At 31.1% G+C, this 17,007-nt stretch overlaps 2 protein-coding genes across 2 annotated transcripts in view; both read right to left on the reverse strand.

The window, feature by feature from the left end:
• LOC127279031 (transcription factor Adf-1-like) overlaps window positions 1-17,007 on the reverse strand; it is a 259,928-nt gene that overhangs the window by 94,389 nt on the left and 148,532 nt on the right. The window lies entirely within an intron of this gene.
• Window positions 9,955-11,429, reverse strand: LOC127279029 (uncharacterized). Its single transcript, XM_051301115.1, has 2 exons — window positions 11,111-11,429; window positions 9,955-10,968 (listed from the first exon to the last, which is right to left on the reverse strand). Exons 1-2 carry the CDS (start codon window positions 11,356-11,358, stop codon window positions 10,131-10,133), a joined length of 1,086 nt encoding a protein of 361 aa, XP_051157072.1. The 5' UTR covers window positions 11,359-11,429; the 3' UTR covers window positions 9,955-10,130.

A 17,007-nucleotide genomic window follows, 5' to 3' on the forward strand; every position in this document is an offset into this window, starting at 1 on the left:
TTCCAGACGTTTCGGCCAAAATGTAGGCCCTCATCAGTGGAAAATTTTTTTTATTCTAAAATATTAAAAGTATTGTAACGAATAGAGTTACTATTTATTCCTAATAAACGTCCCCATCAAATGGTTGCCCCTGCGTAACATTCTCAATGTTACACCTGTCATATTACTTGACCCACAGAGGGCACAGCGATGCCCATTTTGGAACCTTGACGACGCTCTCGACCCCGCCGGCTGATCGACGGACAGAGAGACGCGAGCGTTATTGCGATATACATCGAACTTTTGACAATCTACGATTGTAACCTTTTTTTCGTTAATTAAAGTGCCTTGTTCAACTACTAAATTGTTGCTTGTTATTATAATTATTGTTGATTTAGTTCGTAGTGTGAGTGGAAGATTAATTGGACAATCTGTTAGATTCATCAGGTCCAGTCTTGAATTCATCACCGGTAAGTCCGTTTGATCAGTACATTTCCATCTTTGAGGATCTAGTCTCGCTGCCGCTCTGGCCATCCTCTCGCACTGAATTTTCTCGTGTTCTCGCAAATTGCATTGTGGAAATTTTGTTTTTTGTGTTCGACTATCGCGAGTCGTTCCCACGCAAATTCGATATTAATTAATATTATAAAATCTCGCGAAGTTTGTCTCATTTTTGGCGCCCAACGGGTTTTTTTTACAAGCCAAAAAATATCGATAACAATATTTTTGTTCCCTTGTAAAATTTTTTTTTCTAATTTCATACGACTTTTCAGTCAACTTTCCTCGATTTCATGCGTGGAAAATTTCGCACATAACCCCAAAATGGCGGCGCCATGCGGCCTTTTCCACAGCCGTGAATCGAGACTTTTCTAATATTTTTTATCGAAATCGATTAATTGCGTATTGTGAAAAATTCGAACAAAATTCCTTTCTCAATTAAATCGCGAAAAATATTAGAAATCTTGAACGGAATTTCCACAACGATTAAAATAAGTCTATAGTGAATCCATGAACGACAAAAAAATAAATATATGTATATACTCGCGTTATAAAGGTCCTGCCATGGTCGTAGAAAAATTATCTCCCCTGGTAGTTGTCATTGGTGATTTGCATGGAAAGAAAGTCGGAAAATATCACGTCAATGACTTAAAAATCGCACGAAAAAATCTTCGATCGCGGACTACGTTATAATTAACTTTTGCAGATTACGATGGCCTCAGCAAGCAACCGCTCTACATTCGTGGACGATATAGCAGAGCTGCTGGTTCAGCGCGTGGTGGCTCCTGAAATCGACCTCGAGAACCCTAGCGCAGAAGTGAATCTTTTCACCGAGGAATCCGGCCTAGTCGCGATCAAGCAGACAGATTGTAATGAAAGTATTCTTCTTTTTAAATGATTATTCCCCGCGAGGAATATATTTCTCATTCTAATATATTTCTTATACATATATATATACTAGACAGCTCTCTCGCTGCGAGCCAAGTGGTGAGTGGCGACGGCGCACACTTGCCGCGCCGCCGGCTCTCTCGCGACCATTCTATATACTTGATCGCACTTTCCCAATTCTTCAGTTCGCCTTCGACCGGCCTCGAGGTGCTCCTCGGGCTGGACGACGGCAGCTCAACTCCTCGTTCCCTCTCTCGTTCTATTTCCACCCTTATATTCCTATCTTTTCACCAGGTGAGCTGGAGGCCTGTAGGCGCTCCTGCGACCCCCGGCTCACTACAATACCTAGAAGGAGTTGTACAGGTCCTGTAGGCGCTCCTGCGGACCCGTAACACCCTTCGACCGCTTTCTCCACATCCTCTCCACGAATACTCCAGGTCGCTCTATAGGCGCTCCTGTGAGAGACCAGGGTATTCCCTTTTTCCACCTGGGGAACCAGGTCACACACACACACCCACAAATTACATCTTACACTAAGGACCGTCCATGCCGAGTAGAGGCGCTCCTCTCTCGACATAGACGATGCCCCAGGTCGACTCCCATCTCGAGGCGCTCCTCGGATGAGGGTAACACCTGGTGAATTACAAATTCACACATTCTCATTGCACTAGCTTCGCGTCGGGCATGAATGTGGGAACCGTATCCCACATCTAGAATCTTCCCGATTACGAATACTAATCGACCTCGCGTGCACGACCCTAGTTACCGTCCGTACCGTCGTCTAGGGGGTAAACTAGTAACTCCCCGCGCAATGAAATGCCGGTCATCCTGACCTTTGTAATCGCGTGTATAGAAGTATAATCAGATATCTTTTCTTTTCTTACAGAATTATAGCGAGCGAGACGAAGACGCTAACAAGCGAGCGCTAGCCATTTCTTCTTTTATTATTTTTCTCATTTATTCTTTATTTATTTTGCATTGTATAGAATCTTTTATTTTATTATTGTTATATTTTTTTTGTATTATATAAATTCATTATTCTTTTTTTTCATTTATTTTGTTAAAATATATTTTTCTTTCGAAGGTTTAAAAATTATGTTTTATCACTGACTACACCTTCCTTTCCAAAATCACAAAAAGTTCCCACTACGAATTGAAATTAAAATAGATGGCGCTTCACGCCATCTACAAAGATTTACAGAAACTAGTCAAATTAAGTACCCGGACCCCATCCGGCGAGCAAATCCTTTGGCTCAAAAATTCGAATCATTACAAGATCTTAATGACCTTTTAGAGAGACAGCGCCAATTAGCTCACCTCTCGTTCGATCAACGTGAAACGATTCGCACCTTGCGCGAACAATCACTACAAGCTCCAAACCAACTGGCTACTTCGGCCCGAGACGAGACCAGCGAGTTGTATCGTCAACTCTACCACCTCACGTTAACCGAACGCGAGGCTACCGAAAAACTGGCAACCGTCACAGCCCAATTGAAAGCCAGAAGAATCGAGGAACAGAAGGCAAAGGAGACCATCGAGTCGTACGATTGCGATTACAACTGCCTTTCCAGCGATTACGAAGACCTGGAAACCAAATACAAGAAGACGCGAACTATTTTCAAACAGACAATGGAAGAAGTCTTCACAGCCTACTCCGAGTTACGCGAACTACGATTCCGTTCCAAGGCTCACGAAGGATGCCTCAACTGTGGTACTGTCGGCCACGCTTATCGACAGTGCCCTAAACCTTACTCTGGCAAGTTTTGTCAGAAATGCTTGAGCCAGGACTTCTCAACCAACGATTGTCCCTGGCCCCATCACGCTATCGTCAATTACAAGGTGGCGGAGGACAAGCGCTGCAAAATCTGCTGGCGCCCCCGCAACCAACCGGACGTCTTGTGTTATGACTGCCGAAAACATGTCAGAGATGCTACTGTCGACCAGCGAATCAAAAACTTCGTGGCAGACGAGAAGGATATCAATCTCCCTCGTCAACTGTCTAAAGAGAAAGCGACGAAGAGCCTGATAACCGTGGCCTCTACCACGAAAACCGAACCTTCGACATCGTCCGAAGGACAGGACTCACCACCGACTCCCGATCAGGCCGAGGGACCCCTTGACCAAACAGTCAAGGAGGCACTGCCGCGTCCAGCCCCACTCGACTCTGACGATGACGACGAGTGATTAAAAAAAAAGACTATTTTATGAACACTAAGTGCCTCACAAGTATTATTTCGCGTCGATGCGCGATCTTTCGTCTGTGCGACAGTGTTCCGATATCGTTTCCTCGCCGTTGCGCTATTTTTTTGTTTTCGCGCTATCGCGATATTGTTTTGTTTATTGCGCCTTTGGGCCATTTTCCGTTATTGCGCCGTTGCGCTATTAAAACTATAATTCGAATTTGTTAGTTTAATGAAAGAAATATTTTTAGTTCTTACTACGAATAAGAGATGTTAAATTTTCTATTGTTACCAAAGTCAGTATTTTGTGTGCCAAAGAAAGTATTGTGTGAATGACACGACTGATTTCGTTTTAACTAAGCGAGTGGTAGCGAGGTAATTATTATTTGAATTAAGCAATTTCTCAATTATCAAAACTTTTCAACTAGGCCCGATGGATATGTGCAAGCTTGGTCGTCAATCGATCATAGCGATCCAACGGACACGAGCAAGAGCATTCATTTGATAACGCCAATTCAGAAGGGGGAGTAACATCCTCAATGTTACACCTGTCATATTACTTCACCCACAGAGGGCACAGCGATGCCCATTTTGGAACCTTGACGACGCTCTCGACCCCGCCGGCTGATCGACGGACAGAGAGACGCGAGCGTTATTGCGATATACATCGAACTTTTGACAATCTACGATTGTAACCTTTTTTTCGTTAATTAAAGTGCCTTGTTCAACTACTAAATTGTTGCTTGTTATTATAATTATTGTTGATTTAGTTCGTAGTGTGAGTGGAGGATTAATTGGACAATCTGTTAGATTCACCAGGTCCAGTCTTGAATTCATCACCGGTAAGTCCGTTTGATCAGTACATTTCCATCTTTGAGGATCTAGTCTCGCTGCCGCTCTGGCCATCCTCTCGCACTGAATTTTCTCGTGTTCTCGCAAATTGCATTGTGGAAATTTTGTTTTTTGTGTTCGACTATCGCGAGTCGTTCCCACGCAAATTCGATATTAATCTATATTAATAAAATCAGACTTTTGTCTGTACATTGCTCCAAATTAATTTTTTCTTGCATAGTTTATCATTTTAAGTAGTACAGATAACAAATATGCCATAAATAAAAATTCTGTCTGTCTGTCTATCTGTCTGTATGTCTGTCGTCAATATTTTGTACCGGCACAACTTTAAAACGGCTCAACCGATTAAGGTAAAACTTGGCAGCGTATTCAGTCTTAACGTAACTTAAAATCTTAGCCATATTTGATTAAAAAATATTAACATGAACGAAAGTTATGACATTTTTTCAAAAAATTTAAAAAAATCAAAAAAATGCAATTTTTTTATTTTTTGACAGATTGATTTGAAACTATTTGTACCTAATTTTTTCACATAAATACAATCAATTTTTTTATTAAATTAAGTAAATAGTCTGAATTTAAAAGTCTAAATCAAATTTTTGAATTTCCAATTTTTTTAATAACATTGTAATATAAGAATTCGTTATGTTCAACTTTTTATAAGTAAAACAATAATGTTTTTAGTCTGTTGGGTATTAAACGCAATCTTAGCTGCACACCAATGAAAAATATTAATTTAAACAAAAATATGACACTTTCAAAAAATTTAACATTTTTTATTTTTTGATAATTCTTTACTAAACGTTCTTTATTTAAAATTTTGTGACCAATTAAGTATGCTTTTAACAAGAAATTTTAAGAATTTTATCAGAATTTTAAAATTAATAATTGCAAATCTGAATATGAAATCAGATATTGTAAAAATAAAAAATCGAAAATTACTTTTTTACTCTTTGAAATTAGATTCAATTGGATGTAATTATAAATTTCAAAATTTATTAAATCTAAATATTATAACCGTCGAAGACGGGTGCGACAGCTAGTTAATATTATAAAATCTCGCGAAGTTTGTCGCAGTATATTATAAAGATAACGTGAATGATAAAACAATTTGCAGGAAGTGCTCTGGATACGGTCCATAGATTTTTTGAATTCTCGACGAATATTGATCAATCTATTTTTGATAAAATTTATGAAATTGAAACTTATGTTAATAAGAGTGTAACCAAAATACAAACAAAATTGACAGACTTTTTTAATTCAATTAATTAATTAGTATTTATGTAAATAAACGATTCATTTTCTGATAACACTTTTTTTCAAATAAATAAATGAATGAATTTAGTAAATTTCGCATTGTTAATTTGATTTGTCAAAACCTCTATAAGTGAACGCAGTTATGCTTGAACCTCTATAAGTGCGAGAAACTCTATAAGTGATAGAGACCGCACTTTGACCTCTGTAAGTGAAAACCTGTATTAATGAAAAACCTCTATAAGTGATAAAAAATTGTTGGTCCCTTGGGATGTCACTTATCCAGGTTCGACTGTATGTTGTAATTTGCTTCAATTTGCTTATAAGTTATTGAATTAAAAATGTTTTTTTTGTGTTTTATAATAAATTTTTTGTATTACTAATCTCAAGTATAAAGGAATTTAAAATGATTTTTGTACGGAAGAATGTCAACTAACCTTATTTTTTAGATTTTAATAACATTTTTTTGGATGTAAGTCCTTTGGTAAGCGTTGCGATACACATTTCAACACACACTTTTGAGTTTTTGTTAATTTTAATAACTTTTGATATTTTGAAAATGATGAATATTTGACAAAACATTTTTTAGAAATCGAAATTTGAAATAGATCTTTCCTCAGGAAGAGGAAAGAGGAAACTGACCTAAGGACCACGGAAAATTAGTCACAGTCCCTTTTTTTAATATCTATTGAACTCTTTTCAGGATGAAGACAGTATTTACGAACATATGTGTTCATACATTTTGACAGTACACTTTTTTTCCCTATTTTTTTTCATTTTTAGTTTATTTTATTTTATTTATTTTTTTATTTTATTTTTTTTGGCCTTCCCTCTTTCTTTTTCTTCCTTTTGCGATACTTGAGATATACTATTTCTCAGAATAAATTTTTATTTATTTCTTTTTTAGGGTTTCGTGGCCCATGGCCGAAAGCCTTATAGTTTCACTTTGGCGTCCGTCTGTCCGTAGTATATTTTGGGGCACCACAGCACCCAAAATCAAAGTTTAGGGCACAGATCCCAAATTAAAATTTTGGGGCACCACAGATCCCAAATTCAAATTTTGGGGCCCCAAAGATCCCAAATTAAACTTTTGGGGCACCACAGATCCCAAATTCGAATTTTGGGCAAACATAGCTTCCAAATTCGAATTTTGGGGCACCACAGATCCCAAATTCAAATTTTGGGCAAACATAGCTTCCAAATTCCAATTTTGGGGCACCACAGATCCCAAAATCAAATTTTGGGGCACCATAGCTCCCAAATTCAAATTTTGGGGCCCCACAGATCCCAAATCTACATTTACTGAATGGACATTTTCCCGAATGGACATTACATGTCCCATTAGTTAACATGCCCCTATAATTGACAGGTCCCAGTAGTTGACCTGTCTCAGTAATTGACATGTCCCAATAGTTGACATGTCCATATAGTTGACATGTGCCTATAGTTGACATGTCCCAGTAGTTGACATTAAAATTTAAAGCGCCACGAAACCCTAGATGTAGGCGCAATTGCGCCTAGTTCTTTTCCTATTTTTTTTATTTTTTATTTAATTTAGGTAGAATATAGTGATTTATGTAGTAAGGGATTTGTTTAACAGTGGTAAATAAAGTTCAGATAGATTTTCTGTGTCAGTTCGTTCGTTTACACAATCAGAAGTAACTATTCTTGTCATTTCTAGAACCATGCATTTTCTGTAATTTGTAGTTTTGTCCAAAATTTTTGTACTATTGTAGTCAAATTGGTGATTAAATTGTTGAAGGTGTCTTGTAAGTGAGGTTTCTTTGTGAATTGGATTATGATAATCTATTTTATGTTGTGATAATCTATATTTTAAGTTTTGTATTGTTTGTCCAATGTAAGAAGAAGAACATCCAGAGCAAGGAATAGAATAAACAACATTGCACATTAGATCTTTACAAATTGTGTCTTTGTTGTTAGTCAAGATGGAAGATAAATTTTTGTGATTTGTGAAGGATGCTCGTATGTTGTAGTGTTTTAGCATCGATGAGATTTTTTCTGAAAGACCTTGTATGTACGGTGTCGTAATAAATTTATTGATTTGTGACATGTTATTTTGTGTAGTTTGTTGTGTTGGACAGTTGATATGTGGTTGTAATGCAGGTATGTTGTTTTTTTGTTTGAGTTTAATAGCTTGTAACCTACTTTTAATATTTTTGTTAATGAAATTGGAATGGTAACCATTTTTTTCGAGTGTTTGTGATATTAAGTTTAGATTTTTGTTGTGAAACTTTTTGTGAGAAAGAAGGATGGCTCTGTTTGTCAAGTTGTGTATAACATTTTTTTTGTATCTTAATGGTTAAATGGAATCAAAATGCAGGTATCTTCCTGACCAAGTTGGTTTTTGGTACCAATTTGTTATCAAAAACCCATTTTTTTATGATTCTGATGTCTAGGAACGGTATTTCATTGTTGTTTTCTATTTCATGAGTGAATTGAATTTTGCTAAATTTAGCATTGAAAATTGTTAGTACGTCATTAATTCGATCTTTTGGTATGACTAATATTGTATCATCAACAATTGTTTTTCTGTGTATTTTTTTTCTCATATTTGCTTTATTTTATAATTTAACAATTTTTTTTGGAATCAAGAATGTATCAAATTCATAAGGATTTCCCACGATGAAGAAATGAAGCAATTTAAAGAAGTATCTAAAAGACTGACAAATTTTTCAAGTGTAACACTTCAAATCTCAAAAGTTATAAAAAGGAAATTCGAGGCAATGATAATTATTAATATTATTATATTAACACTTTTATTTCCAATTTCTATCCTTACAAAAAATCAAGAAAATAATTCAACTTTATCCAATAATAATAAACTATTTACTTTTCTTTTTTATATTAATAATTAAATATTTATTGAATTTATATTTATTATCTTTTACATAGGATTAAAAGTTTCTATTAGACATTGTCTAAAATGGAAAAAAAAATTTAATTAAAAAAATTTTGTAGATATAACCTCAGAAATAGAATTTTTGTTCTCACGCAAAGGTTCACTAAAAAAATGTATAGGGCATTTTTTGTGAGTTAAAGAGTTTTTCAAAAAATGAAAATTTAAATTAATTTAATTAAAAAATTAAAAAATAATTAATTTAATTTAAAAAATTTATCAATTTTTAAATTTAGGCTGGTAAAGAATATAATAATAAGAAAATAATAATTTTTAATGAGAAATAAAAAATTATTTTTATTTAATACTTTTATTTAATTTATATTTATTTTAATATATCTATTATATAATTTTATATACTAAAAGACTTTTTAAGAATAATTTAAAGTTTTATTTAAATGCTTAATAAATTAAATAATTTTTAATTAAAAAGTAGCTAATTATTTTTTAATACTCTAGACAAAATTTAAACAATATAAAATTTAAAGAAGGGTATAAAATATAATTTTGTAAAACTGCTGACCTAAGTGGAATTTCGGAAAATTCTTGATGATCATATTCAAGATGATTGTCTGTGTTTGGTTGAGCATTTGATATAGATGCATGCTCATCGCATTTAAGATTAAGCAGATCAGCAGTGGGATTACTAATAGCGCTAGTCGCTATGTAGCGCTTTTTGTTATTTAGAATTAAAAACTTACATATTTTTAGTGAAATTTGTTCCAAATCATGGCCAAAATAAAATACCGTTGACAATTTCTTCAAAGCTTAAACTGCAAGATGGTAATTTAGAAGAAACTATAAACATAACCCCTCTAAATAAGGACATTGACATAGAATTCATGTCAATTTCCTAAAATATTTTATCTATGTAGCAAACAAATGCAACATGAAGGTGGAATCAATTCTCTAACTTCATGTTTGCCAACTGTTACTTTCAAATAAAATAATCAACTAGTGACGAAATAAATTATACTTTAATATTGCAAATAACCTATTAATTTAATAAATAACAACTTGAAAAATAAATTATCTAGTTTAATGTTAAAATAATTTATAAAGGAAATAAATTTTTTTAATTTAATTCAATAAATAAAAATTAAGAAAATTAATCTTATTGCAAGAATTAAAAATAATAATTGCATGAGATTTAAAATTAGGATATTCTTTACCAGCCTAAATTTAAAAAAATAAATATTTAATTATTAATATAAAAAAGAAAAGTAAATAGTTTATTATTATTGGATAAAGTTGAATTATTTTCTTGATTTTTTGTAAGGATAGAAATTGGAAATAAAAGTGTTAATATAATAATATTAATAATTATCATTGCCTCGAATTGCCTTTTATAACTTTTGAGATTTGAAGTGTTACACTTGAAAAATTTGTCAGTCTTTTAGATACTTCTTTAAATTGCTTCATTTCTTCATCGTGGGAAATCCTTATGAATTTGATACATTCTTGATTCCAAAAAAAAATTGTTAAATTATAAAATAAAGCAAATATGAGAAAAAAAATACACAGAAAAACAATTGTACCAACCTAAATTTATCAAAATGATACTATTTTTTAGTCACCCGATAGCTAGAAAATTTTTTAAAGTGAATGTAGCTTTGAATCGCTACGTAGCGAAATCTTCGTAGCGCTGTCACTATTTGTAATCCCACTCCAGATGTTGGTTCTTCTTGAATTACAGAAGAAGGTGTTTGGCCATCAGATTCTAGTTCATGATGAATTTCGGAAGAAGGTGCTTCATCATCATAAGCTGGTTCATGTTGACCCTCGAAAAAAGGTGCTTCATCACCAAATGTTGGTTCTTGTTGACCCTCGAAAGAAAGTACTTGGCCATCAGATTCTGGTTCATGATAAATTTCGAAAGAAGGTGCTTCATCATCAAATGTTGGTTCTTGTTGACCCTCGAAAGAAAGTACTTGGCCATCAGATTCTGGTTCATGATAAATTTCGGAAGAAGGTGCTTCATCATCAAATGTTGGTTCTTGTTGACTCTCGGAAGAAGGTTGACTCGTTGATTCTCTTTCTTTTGATGTTTGCTGAATTTTTGAAGAATGTGCCTGATCGATATATCCAAGTTCAATTTTCCATTTAGTTAATAATTCCATCATCTCAGCAAGAAATTGGTCATAGATATCTCCTGTAAATTCCGCTACAAAATCAGCTAAACTACGTCCGAAAATTAAGGCCTGGTTAAATCTTTGATTTTTCGTTAAAGTTTTCTTGGAAGTTGTAACAGATATCACATCCTGACTATTTAAAATAGGACTTTCTGCTGACTGCATTTCTGAACAAACTTGTATAAAATAATCTTTGCCCCACCGCTTATCAAATAGATTCTGGCCAAATAAATTCAAATTCTGCTGATCTCTTACAATAAAAATGTGTCTGTAAAAAAACATTATACATTAAATCAGAGTTTTAACGAAAATTTAATTTTTTTCCCTGACTTCCCTAATCTGTGGCAACCCCGTAAATTTTAAAAAAATTGAAAATTTTCTTAAAAAATATATATGTTTAATTATTTTACCTGCATGGCAGTCTCATTGAAATGGAAAATTGGCACGAACATGAATCGCAAGTACTTCCGTAATGCTCAAGGCAGGCCTGCTTTACCTTTTTCATTGCTTCCATTTCACAGTTCACACGATTAAAAGCATATTTTGTCAATACACTCAAATACTTTTCTTCCGGCGATCCTTTTTCAAAATGTGACACTTTCTTCTTTAAAACGGTTGTGGCCATAACCTGGTCTCGATTTATCCGTTGCGAACACATAACTTTAAAAAATGATTCAACAAATGCTTCCAGAGAGCTGTTCAATTAAATAGTCTTTTTCAACATAGCATTTGTAGACTCAATTATTAAAGCTTTTGAAGGTTTCAAAAAACCATGTAACTGAATTTCTGTCCTCGTACATCAATATGCAAACAGCTACTATTTCGCTTATTCCATTTGAGTCTTCTACAATGACTAAATAAACTGCAGCTTTTATGCTTAACAATTTGTATGTAGCGTCAACAAAAATCATCTTTCCATATGCATTCATGCAAATTTTCATGGCTTCAGTTGAAAAAAATAGACCCCTAAAATCTCCGTCTTCTGTTATAAAGATTTGGTATTGCGCACCTAAAACATATATTTTTAAAATATTTTTAGGGGTTGAATTGTTGTGCCTTGGGTTGTAAGACTATTTTGATTTTATTCGTCTTTTTTCAATGATTGCGACTTTTTTCGACTTATTTTAATATAATGCGACTTTTTCTAATTTTTCTTTAGTTTAAAATGAGATATATTTCGGTTTGCTTATTTCTTGTTAGTTTATTTTTAAGTAATTTAATAATTTTAAAAAATGACTGATCGATTAATTTTTTTATTGAATTTTGATATGCCAAAGCAGGATATAAACAAAAAAAATTGGTTTTGAATAATTTTTATAAATTTATTTTTGAGCTTGACTTCTTCTTAAAATTCTTGTGAGTTAAAATTTTAAGAATTTTTCTAACTTAAAAATCATTTTAATAATTTGACTCAACATTTTTCTTGGAATTGACCTTGGATAAGTTTTTATAAAACTGATTTAAAAAATTTTTAAGAAGAAAAAAGTTAAAAATTTTTTTAATAATTTAAAATTATTGAAAATTTTCCTTAGTTCAATTCTAAAATATTATAAATAAATAATAATAGTTAATTACAAATTTGTTATCTAATTAAATATATTAACAAATTAAATTTATTAAGAATTAAAAAATCGACTTTTTTATGCGATATAATACTGACTAAAAGACTTTTTATATGCTTTAAAGTCTATCCGAGACCTATAAGTATTTAAATAATTGAAATGTAATTGATTTTAATTATTTTGGTTACTCATAATTTTGATTTTTCACTTTAATGTATTTATGTACTTTATTTATATAGATATCAATAAAGTGAATGAAATAAAATGATTGAAATATGTATGTATTTTTTTTAACAAAAAGTAGAAAAATATATTTTTAACTGCATTATTTTAAAATTTGCAAATAAACCTAATGAAAACAAAATATGTACTTCTTACCATATTTTTCTAGAAGACTGACTGTTTGGTTCAGGTTATTCAAATCACTACCTTTCGGAGTTATTTTGGTCTTTCGATTTTGAATGTCTTTAGCCAAAATGTTTTTCCCAGTGGCATTGAACACTTTATTTTGGATTTCTCTAGTTGAAACTTTATACTCTAGCATCACATCAATGTCTTTGATACAATTAGAATCGAGGACTGGATCCAGTCTTCTGCCACTTGGTGTGTGAGAAAAGAAAAACTAAAAACAAAATATAATTATATGTCACAACTACCACCAGAAAAACTAAGTATTTTTTGAAATTTTTGAAAATAACAAAAATATGGAGTTTTTAATTTTTTAGCTACTTTTTTATAAACAGCTGTACTATTGACATTTTTTAAACGATTATCGATTTCAAAGTGTCAAATTATTTTTCTTGGAATATGCATAATAAATATGCATATTTAACTACAATTTACAAATTTTTTTATTTTTTATTTTAATGCATATTTTGAAATAAATAAAATTGATACATTTTTATGAAGAAAAAACAACTCTGGTTTTGCTTTGCAAAACTGTTTTTAGGCGTGCAATAACTAGAATGGTTTTTCAGTATAGATGAATCGAAATCATAATATCCCCTTGACCTTTGAGTATGCGTATTTTATTTGACATTGATTCAGTGGGCACATATTTTGTTTCGTGTATTGGATTGAATCGTAGATTAAATTTCATTTCGAAAATTTAAATAATAAGTTTAAATCCTTATGAAAAAAAGAAACGTGAATTTTATATTATTTTCATAGATATTTACAAATTAAAATTATATTGTAAGTGTATTAAAAATAAACAAATTTAAAAAATTTTATTTTTATCTCAAATTTTATTATAAAATATTGCTTTATTTATCAACGAATGAATATAAATCTAGTAGATATAATTAATTTTTTTTAATTGTAATTTTTGAAAATATTAAAAATAAAGAAAAATTTTTTATTTATTATTAACTACAATTTACAAATTTTTTTATTTTTTATTTTAATGCATATTTTGAAATAAATAAAATTGATACATTTTTATGAAGAAAAAACAACTCTGGTTTTGCTTTGCAAAACTGTTTTTAGGCGTGCAAAAACTAGAATGGTTTTTCAGTATAGATAAATCGAAATCATAATATCCCCTTGACCTTTGAGTATGCGTATTTTATTTGACTTTGATTCAGTGGGCACATATTTTGTTTCGTGTATTGGATTGAATCGTAGATTAAATTTCATTTCGAAAATTTAAATAATAAGTTTAAATCCTTATGAAAAAAAGAAACGTCAATTTTATATTATTTTCATAGATATTTACAAATTAAAATTATATTGTAAGTGTATTAAAAATAAACAAATTTAAAAAATTTTATTTTTATCTCAAATTTTATTATAAAATATTGCTTTATTTATCAACGAATGAATATAAATCTAGTAGATATAATTAATTTTTTTTAATTGTAATTTTTGAAAATATTAAAAATAAAGAAAAATTTTTTATTTAATTAAACTTTCAAATTTTAGAGTAATTTAAATTTTTTTTACAAAAAAGTGCAAAAAAATAAATAAAATATAACTTACTTGAGTCACTTGATGATTATGCTCGTAATTTACTTTTGATAAAATTAACGCGTTCCCTTCCTCGTTTGCCACAAAATTGAAAAAGCCTTCACATGATTCCTTGGTAGTCCTGTAATACGTATATGTACATTTTAAACATATTGCTCGCCAATTTTATACGTATGTTTTTGGAATGTGCATTAACGCGGGAATATCATTACTGTTTGAAAATATATAATTTTTTCACAATTTATAAGTTAATTAGCTACATTTTTTTTTATTAAAAATTCACACAAACATTTTTATTTTTCCGTACAATAAAAACTATTATTTATTTATTTTTTCAACAAGTATTAAATTATATTAAATATAAAAAATATATAGTTATTATACAATTTAAATTTGTTTACATATTATTTAAAAATAAATATTAAAAATTTTAAAGTTAAATACCATTATTACTTAATAAAGAAGTCAATAACTTACGCAGACTCTCGCATTCCTTTTCCCTTAGATTTAAATTTTTTTCCGCCTTTCACACAGCTGTATTTTATTCTATAATACTTCAATAGTTGATCTATTTCCCTTTTTATTTCTTGTTTTTTACTTGCACTTGTTGTGCAGCAATCTCGAATGAAAAAACTCGTACTTGTTGCTCTTTGAAAATCATCTAATTTCTGCTTCAGTTTTTCAAAAGATGTGAAGCAATCGCCGACTTTTAAAATGTCTTCATTTTTTACTTCGACTAGGGTGCCTAAAAGAATCAATGATAATTACATAACTCTTGTGATTGTTAATGTGAAAAAATTACCAATTTTTTCTTAATTTATCAACAAAAATATGTGAAATTGCGTCACATGAACAAAAAAACAGACTGTTCAAAAGAAGAAAGTTATTTTTCGGATGAAAATCAGGATTTGAAATTTTTAATTTACTGGATTGAGAAGTAGTGGAAATTCCCAATAATAAATAAGCAAAAAACTTAATTTATAAAAAATGTATTGATGGACATTGTAGGGGAAATAGATAGGTAGACGCATAAATTCAAAATTTTTTCTTTTTTAAATCATAATTGCTAAATGAATATCACTCAGAACAATCCAGATGCAAATACTTACTTTTAGGTTGTGCCGTTTCACTACTAGCCATTTTGAACTAATTTATATATTTTATTAAAAATACACTTTTTGCCGCTAACCACAGATCACATTTGACACTCCGTTCGAAACATGCATAAACTTGATTTTTGCTATAAATAATGAAGTTGTCTCATAGTCGAAAATCGATAAATCGTTCATCTATTTGTCGATAGTCGAACAGACAACTAAACGCCCGCTAAATTTCAAACTGATAAGAAAATTTTATATTATAAATAAAATATTATAATATATAATAATAATAATTATAATATTATAATAAATATAAATTTTTCTTTTTCATATTCTTAATACAATTATTAATAAAAATATAATTAAAAATAATATATATATATAATAAAATAATACAAATTATACTAACTGACCATCATTAGATAAATTTTTTAAATTATTTCCAAACATATAGTAAAATTATATCTAGCCGGATCCCTAATTTATTCTTCCGACTGACAGTAGCCAGATCTTCATTCGATATGGCTAAAGTTCCGGTTGACAGTGTGAGCAGCCGGATCTTTAAATTTTCATGTTAAAGTTCCGACTAGCCGGACGAATAGCCATGGCCTTACTTTAATGCTCCATCAAAGATAATTTGTCAATGATCCTATTCTGGATCACTGTTTGCACCAGTCATGGTTATAGATTGCTCCAGTGGTGGATCACTTAAAAAATCATACTAAAAAACATTGCATTTCAAAATTACGAGACTGAGACGTTTTGCAACTTTTATAAGGCTTTACGGACAGATTTTCAAATTCACTTTCCTATCCATATCCCCTCCTCTTTCATTTCTATAGGTATAATGTGACTAAATGTTAATTAATCATCTTTTTATTAGAATTTTTGGTAATAAATAAATAGAAACTCTTAAAGCTTCAGTTTCAATGATAAATAACATTTATTAATTCTGGGTATTTTAATTCAACAAAAATTTAACAATTTAAAATCATGTGTTAACAATTAATAAACATTTGAATTAGTGTTAACTAAAATTTAACTCATAAAATTTGCAATAAAACAATGCGTCAACATGCGAAAAGTAGGACTGATCCACCACTAGATTTTGTTACTTTTTTGGTTCCAGTCGTGGATCACCCCAAAACAATGGACACGCGCTACTTACAGACGTAAATATTGTTCTCAGGGCTCTATGGGGATGAAACGAAATGCCTCCTATTGTGAAAAGAATTAAAAATTGTCCTAAAATGACTCCAAAGCTTTCTATTCCAAAATATACTCTTAACTTACATGCTAAGGAAAACTCTTGTTTTCTGTCACCACTTTAGTAATTGTTGTCCTGCTTTCTTCGCGATGAATTTAAAAATTTTTTTAAATTGTAATATTGATCTGTATAACTTTCTTAACAATTACCGACACTTGCGGTTCATTTACTTACAAACGTGTAAACACAAATGACCATTTTTCTCGCAGTTGATCCACCACTGGTGCATGATCCACCACTGGTGCAGTTACCCTAGTCGAGAATAAGAAATTTGAAATCAGCGTTATTTATAACCCCCTAGTAATGAGTTGTAAAGGAATTAATCGAATTTGCCAAATTTGTCATTCGACATTTTGAATTTTTGAGAGAATAAAAATTTCGAAATCAGCACCCTCTATAACCTTCTAATA

The sequence above is a fragment of the Leptopilina boulardi genome, unplaced genomic scaffold, assembly GCF_019393585.1.
Source record: "Leptopilina boulardi isolate dan_hultmark-lab unplaced genomic scaffold, ZJU_Lbou_2.1 LbouV2_213, whole genome shotgun sequence".
Lineage (NCBI taxonomy): Eukaryota > Metazoa > Arthropoda > Insecta > Hymenoptera > Figitidae > Leptopilina > Leptopilina boulardi.